This window comes from Hakea prostrata, chromosome 8, assembly GCF_041222555.1.
Source record: "Hakea prostrata isolate BN-2017 chromosome 8, UWA_Hpros_2, whole genome shotgun sequence".
Taxonomy (NCBI): domain Eukaryota; kingdom Viridiplantae; phylum Streptophyta; class Magnoliopsida; order Proteales; family Proteaceae; genus Hakea; species Hakea prostrata.
The window spans coordinates 20,624,588-20,632,028 of NC_142607.1; the positions used below are offsets into that span (position 1 = coordinate 20,624,588).

The window sequence follows — 7,441 nt, forward strand, 5'->3', positions numbered from 1 at the left end:
CTATCGACCGCCTAGTGGACCATCCAATCGACCACCACAGTTTGACAACAATAGGGTTTTAAACCTTGTGCATTAGTACATATTGGATTGAGTTGATTCTTTTTGCATTGTTTTTTAGACTTTATCGGACCATTAGACGTGCTTAGATCCCATTTCTAACCTTAACCTGACCTATTGTTGCTGCAAGCCTAGTTGTAATGTGGTTTGACAGAATGCCTAAGTGACCTCATATTAGCTGATCCCTCCACCTCTGTGATGCGTATCCTTCGAAAGTAGACAATCAACCTCACTAAGCCCGCAGAATCAGAGCCTTTTCTCCTCTTGGATTGCACTACTACTCTCTCAGCTGGTCTGCCCCCACCATTTTCTAGAAGTTTGGAACCTAGCACACTGCTGTCTACCCGAATGATCCTGTTGGAATTTATTAATATAATTAATAAATTAGATGCCCGAGGGCAAATCTAGAACTCACAATTAGGGCAATTACAAAATATATGTTATATATTTGTAACCACTTCATCACTTGTAGAGTGATTTCATTTGTACGAGATTTCTTCCAGAAAATAGGCGACTCTATCTCTCTCTCTCTCCCTTATCTCCAAGAAACGCAGGAAGGAAAAACTGATTGGAGGTTTCCTTCCTTTGCTTTAGATCACTCTTCCATCTTCTTTCCACACGGCATTTAGGTTGTGGAAATAATTTCCTTTCCTAGTGATTGTAGAGTCTCCCCAGTAGAGATTTGGTGGTGGAACGAGAACGTAGATCCAGATTTACTTCCGCTACGAAAACTTTATAAAAGGGAAAGCGAATCCAGGTAAGGAATCTTTCCCCGTCAATTAATTGAATTGAAATATTTGGAGTTTTACCTATAGATTATCCAGCAATGATTGATCCATTACGAAAAATGATATAACAAAGATTCTTTGTTCAACAAGTCTTGTGTACTCTTGTCTTGAACTCTCTTTTGTTTCTTTTTTGATTCTTGATGAAGACTTGTGTTGAATTCTAAGGATCTACATAAATGACCGAGAAAGGAGACTAAAATGTTTTAAACAAAACAAAGGAGTGGACCAATCGTTGGCAATTGGTAACCCACCTCCCACTACCATTAAAGTAAGTGAAAAGACAAACTACCCACCTAATCGTTTGAAAGATTGCAATTATCATAGTGGAGACTGATCACCGAGTTTCTAGAGACTGGACTAGAATGAAACTAACTAGTGGACACTGATCACTCAGATTTTAATTTGTGAACTTCACTTTCTGTGGAATGTTTTCGGTTTCACACTACCATATATTTTTTGGAGATAAAAGATTTACTTACCACTAGTGGCAGGCTTTTTCAACTTTGTTTGTTACTCCTCAGACCTAATCATTTTGTTGATAAACTTATTGAACTAGAAGCACTTAAGGGTAGGCTTTGGGTTCAATCAAACTAAACAAGGGAAGTTTATGGAGCCTTTGGTGTGAATTCACCTTATGTGACTTATGCAGTTCGATCTAATTTATATACGGTAAATGATTTTATCAGTTTTAAAGATTTTGACGTATGATCAGGTCCTTAACATTGTGATATTAGAGATAAACAATAGAAGAACTAGTCACACTTGTCACTGATCATGTTTTTGGTGTTCTCAGCTTGGAGCTATAAAGAAGAATACAGCAATGAGATTAGCAGATTCAGCTCTTTCTTCCAAAAGAAAAAGGCTTTTGAATAGTACTGGGGTGTTCTCAAGGGTACTTCAAGTAAAGCTTAATGACGATGGAAGAGTCAGAGGAAAAGAAAGAGATTGAGAGTAAGGATTTGGCAGATGAAGAGCAGCTGAAGCAAGCAGGTGAGGAAGAAGAGGAATGGAAAAGAATCCCACCATGGACAAAGCAGATTACAGCACGTGGGTTAATTGCAAGCTTGTTGATTGGTTCTCTCTACAGCATCATATCAATGAAGCTTGTGCTTTCCACAGGCTTGGTTCCAAATCTTAATGTCTCTGCAGCACTTTTGGCCTTCTTATCAATCAGGGGATGGACCAAGGTGCTTTATAAGGGGGGATTTATTTCCACTCCCTTCACCAGACAAGAGAACACTGTCATTCAGACCTGTGCAGTTGCATGTTATACCATTGCTATGGCAGGTTGAGGCTTTTTCTTGTATTTTCTTCTTCTCGGTTTCCTTATTTGAAGTATCATCAGTTATATTGTTCTTGGTGCAGGTGGGTTTGGCTCCTACATGTTGGGATTGAGCAAGAAAACATATGAACTAGCAGGAGTTAATACAGAAGGAAACATTCCAGGAAGCTACAAGGATCCTGAGCTTGGGTGGATTGTTAGTTACCTTTTAGTTTCTTCTTTTATTGGGGTTTTGGCCTTGGTTCCTCTAAGAAAGGTACTTCTTGCTTCGGTTGTGTTGCCTTATCAACACAATACGTGAAAAAAATAATCCCATAGTAATTTGAAGCCTTGATAAAGGCTTGGAGATTCTATTTTCAACATTTAATGATGATTTCTATTTTGTTTTCTTCAGTTTGAAGTACTATTTACATTCTTTTAATGTTGATCTTTCCATCATTCCACAGATCATGATAATTGACTACAAATTAACTTATCCAAGCGGCACAGCAACTGCAGTTCTTATTAATGGTTTCCATACTCCCCAGGGAGATAAGATTGCCAAGTATTCATTCACTTTCCCACTGTTCTGCCTTACAGAAATGGAACTTATAAATGTAATCCTGATAAAGAATTTTGTAAATTTTGTAACTTGACACAGGGAACAAGTCCGTGGGTTTATAAAGTACTTCTCTATCAGTTTCATGTGGGGTTTCTTTCAATGGTTTTACTCCGGTGGAGGAGAGCTGAAATGTGGATTTTCACAGTTCCCCACTTTTGGGTTACAAGCTTGGAAGCAAACGTACGTATTGTTCATGTCCTTATATTAATTATCACCACTTAACCTCCTTATTTCTTGATTTGTCTAACCTTCTGCGGAATTTGCTTTCATGTTTTGTAGATTCTACTTCAATTTCGATATGACTTATGTTGGAGCAGGAATGATTTGTTCCCATCTTGTGAATTTCTCTATGATTCTCGGAGCTGTTCTTTCATGGGGCATAATGTGGCCATTGATAGGCCAACTTAAAGGAGATTGGTATCCTGAGACTGTATCTGAAAGTAGCATGAAAAGTCTGAATGGCTACAAGGTTAGTGATCTAAGAACTTTCGCAATTTTCCATCAGTTTAAAGCAGTGCTAATCCTTGCTAATGTAATTTGTGGGACAGGTTTTCATTGCCATGTCTCTTATATTAGGCGATGGGCTCTATAATTTTCTCAAGATAGTTTACACTGTTGGTAGAAGAATTCATGCGGGATTCAATAAGAAGAAAATTGATACAGGTAGAATGGACACAATGGCTTAATATTGTACACGCTGACCTTCTAGGCCTAACAAATTCCACTCGGCATTTGTCGAGTGTAACACTAATTGTTGGTCTTTTGTGAATGTTTTCCAATGGCAGAGAAGGAGAATAAAGGATTTGATGATCCTCGAAAGAGCGAGTTCTTCATGAGAGAGAGGATTCCAATATGGATTGCATTTGCAGGATACATCTTCTTTTCGATTGTTTCTGTCATTGTGATCCCAAAGATGTTTCCTCAACTGAAGTGGTACTTTGTCGTTGTAGCCTATGTTACCGCTCCATGTTTATGCTTCTGCAATGCTTATGGCACTGGTCTTACAGACATGAACATGTCTTACAACTATGGAAAAGTGGCTCTCTTTGTGATTGCTTCTCTAACAGGGAAAGACTCTGCAGCAGTAGCTGCACTAGTTGGGTGTGGTTTGGTAAAAAGTGTGGCTCAAAGCTCTTCTGATTTAATGCAAGATTTTAAAACAGGATATCTCACCCTCACATCCCCTCGCTCAATGATTCTGGGTCAGCTAATTGGAACAGCTGCAGGTTGCATTATAGGTCCTCTTTCATTCTTTCTCTATTACAAGACTTTCGATGTCGGGAACCCAGATGGAGAGTACAAAGCTCCATTTGCACTAATCTACAGGAACATGGCAATTCTTGGTGTTGAAGGCTTCTCTGCACTACCTCAGCATTGCTTGCAGCTATGTTATGGCTTCTTTGCCTTTGCCGTGGGAGCTAATGTGGTAAGGGACCTTTCTGGACCCAAGATTGGGAAATGGGTGCCAGTGCCAATGGCCATGGCAGTGCCTTTTATCGTTGGAGCTTACTTTGCAATTGATATGTTTGTTGGGAGCTTGGTTGTGTATGTGTGGCATATGGTTAACAACAAGAGGGCTAGTATTATGGTCCCAGCAGTTGCATCAGGGTTGATATGTGGGGATGGGCTGTGGATTCTCCCTTCAGCCATGCTTGCTTTGGCAAAGATTAATCCTCCTATATGTATGAGATTCTTGCCTTTCCAGAAGTGAGCAATAGCAGTTTGATAGAGGAAAGATGGTAAATAGGTATGGGGATCAAATCATGTAATGACTAGTTTGATAATATTAATTGTTGTATCAATATTAGTTGAATTCACTGAACTGTCATAGAAGAAGTGACATATAATAAATAGTTGCTATTAGTGCTGTTGTTAAACATTAAAAAAAGGGATAATTACTATTGACCCCCTGTACTTTGATTTTATTACTACTGTATCCCCTGTACTTTTCAAAATTACTAATCCAACCTTCAACTTTGTCTATAATTACTATTGCCCCCCTACCGTTGAGTTCCGTTAGTTAACTGATGATGTGACATCTTTATATTTTCTCAAAAACCCCAAATACCCTTATACTTGTCTCTTTACTTATTTACCCTTTTATCAAGTTACAGTAGTACCCTTAATTAACTGTGGAGAAAAAAAAAACTATAATCTATTTTATTCTAAAAAGAAAAAACAAAAAAAATGATTGAATAAAACTCAAACAGAAACGGAAGAGGAAGGAAAATCGAATTCAATTCAAATTGGAAACTGAATATCACCTACAAAATTTTCAAAATAAATGAAGTTTTGTGAGGGTGTAACCAAATTGGATTTGGATTTTGTTCATTCCTTTAATTCAAAGTAAATGAAGTTTAGTGAAGGTGGGAAACCAAATCGGATTTGGATTTTGCACATTTCTTTAATTCAAAATATATGAAGTTTTGTGAAGGTGGGAAACCAAATCGGATTTGGATTTTGCCCATTTCATTAATTCAAAATAAATGAAGTTTAGGGTAAAATTGACATTTAATCTGGTTTTATAAATGGGGTAGCATCGTCTTTTGATTTCTTAATTTTAATGAATGGCAAATTAGACATTACATATTCAAACTTAACGGCAACTTAACACCGTTGTAAGGAAGGGGGCAACAGTAATTTCGTAAAGAAAAGGGTTTTATTAGTAATAAAATCAAACTACAGGGGGGCAACAGTAATTATCCCAAAAAATAATAATAATGGAAAAAAAGAAAAAAAAAAAAAAACACCCCATCTACCTCGGGGGAACAACCACTCTTCAACACCCCCTTACCCCCCCCCCCCCCCTTTCCCCAACCTAATGCCCATCTCAACCCCATCCTGGCTCTCATCTAACACCACCTTCCAAGCTCCACACTCTGTTATGTTGCAGGTCGTAGTTACAGAGAAAAGGAAGTGAAGAAGAGAAGAAAACAGAATTGAAAGAGGTTTTGATATTTGATATCCTGTATGCTTATAGCACTTCTCTTTATAAAAGAATTCCCATTATGCTATTGTGATTCGCACATCACAACATGCCTAACTTCCTAACAACCTATTGTCTAGAAGCTTCCCAACAGAGCACATGCATTTTGTTTCTTCCCCCTCAAGCTGCGTAGTCACGCAGGTGAGCTGGTCTTTGTTTGTTTCTGATGGAACGTCGTGCCACTAAGCCACCTGGATCCCCATGGATAACTGCTGGCATCATAACAATACCCGGTGTTGGGGACTAACCTGGTCCTTGTGGTTAAAAGAAGGAAACTGGTGGTGCATGTGAGAGACGTCTTCCTGAGTGACGTCATCAGGAGGAAGATGACTCCATTGAGTGAGCACTTGGCGAACTGGAAGATGACGCCAGAGAATTGTACGCTGGCTAAACACTACAACTGGTTGAATGGGAGCAGACGAAGCAGCTGGAAGAGGGGTTGTAACATCCGTAGAACCCAAGCAAGGGCGCAAAACTGAGATATGAAAAACAAGGTGGATTTGCAAGTTTGAAGGCAGCTGTAACTCATAAGCAACCTTGCCAATGCGACGAAGAATCTGAAAGGGACCATAGAACCATTTTGCAAGCTTCTAGTTCAAGTGTACCACAACAGTGCTCTGCTGGTAAGGTTGGTGACGCACATAGACCCAATCGCCTACAACAAATTCCCCATCGTGACGGACGATCTGCCTAAGTTCTCATTTTGTTTTGGGCCTGTTGTGAATTGAGGCGGAGATCACGTAGTATGTGGTCTTGGAGCTGCAACTCATCCTCCACCGCACCATTGGAAGAGGTTCCTGGAGAATATGGAAGCAAGGATGGTGGTGGACGGCCATAAACGGCTAGGAAAGGCGTCATTTGAGTTGTAGTGTGAAACAAAGTGTTATAGGAGTATTTGGCCCACGGTAAGTATCGTACCCAGCAGCGACGCTCATTGCTGACAAAGCAACATAGATATTAATGCTCCAAACAACGATTCACAATATTCAATCTGTCCGTCACTCTGAGGATGATAGGCTGAGCTAATAGCCAAGGTAGTTCCCTGTAATCGAAACAACCCTTGCCAAAACTTGCTCAAGAAGAGTGAATCATGATCACTAATGATCGTTTTGGGCATACCATGAAGCTTGACCACATTTGAAATGAAAATTGCAGCAACCTGACTACTTGTATAGTGTGGTGGTAAGGAAGAGAAATGAGCATATTTTGTTAATCTATCCACCACCACAAGAACAAGAATCGCTATCTTACCATAGGATAGTGGAAGCCTTGTAATGAAGTACATTGAAAGGTCTTCCCAAATCAAGGATGGTACTAGCAGAGGTTGTAAAAGGCCTACTGGGGGAAAGTTGCTCTATTTTAACTTGTTGGCATACCAAACAATGTGCGACGAACTCTTTAACTTGCCAATAAAGACCCTTCCAATAGAGATCCATGGCTATTCGTTTGTACGTTCCAAAAGGCCAGTATGTCTTCCTGTGGGAGTTGCATGATATTCTGAGAGGAGTTGAGGCGCAGAGTAGAGGCAGAGGGAATTACCAAATGGTTTTGAAAATACAATAAACCATTCCGTGAGGTAAATCCTAGCTGAGATGTGGGATCTTGCTCGAGGGCACTATTAATATGCTTTGTATCTGCCAAATCAGCAATTTCTTGAAGGAGTTAGGTATAAAAATCAGGCAAGGCAGCGGTGATGTCGAGAGACATAATGGTGATATACGGGACAA

The 7,441-nt window shown here is 39.5% G+C and overlaps 1 protein-coding gene across 1 annotated transcript; it reads left to right on the top strand.

The window, feature by feature from the left end:
• Positions 1-1,603: 1,603 nt before the first annotated feature.
• On the top strand, positions 1,604-4,631 carry LOC149007407 (metal-nicotianamine transporter YSL2-like). The gene is made up of 7 exons (XM_089166564.1): positions 1,604-2,132; positions 2,211-2,383; positions 2,574-2,671; positions 2,768-2,908; positions 3,008-3,197; positions 3,277-3,391; positions 3,514-4,631. Exons 1-7 carry the CDS (start codon positions 1,757-1,759, stop codon positions 4,437-4,439), a joined length of 2,019 nt encoding a protein of 672 aa, XP_089022690.1. The 5' UTR covers positions 1,604-1,756; the 3' UTR covers positions 4,440-4,631.
• The last annotated feature ends 2,810 nt before the right edge of the window (positions 4,632-7,441 follow it).

What these genes read in the sequence shown, in the direction of transcription:
- LOC149007407 (XM_089166564.1), top strand. Translation starts at nt 1,757, where the DNA reads ATGACGATGGAAGAGTCAGAGGAAAAGAAAGAGATTGAGAGTAAGGAT. An exon ending in CAGGGAGATAAGATTGCCAA is followed by an intron (nt 2,672 to 2,767) that starts GTATTCATTCAC and finishes AACTTGACACAG; the next exon opens with GGAACAAGTCCGTGGGTTTA. An exon ending in TAAGAAGAAAATTGATACAG is followed by an intron (nt 3,392 to 3,513) that starts GTAGAATGGACA and finishes TTCCAATGGCAG; the next exon opens with AGAAGGAGAATAAAGGATTT.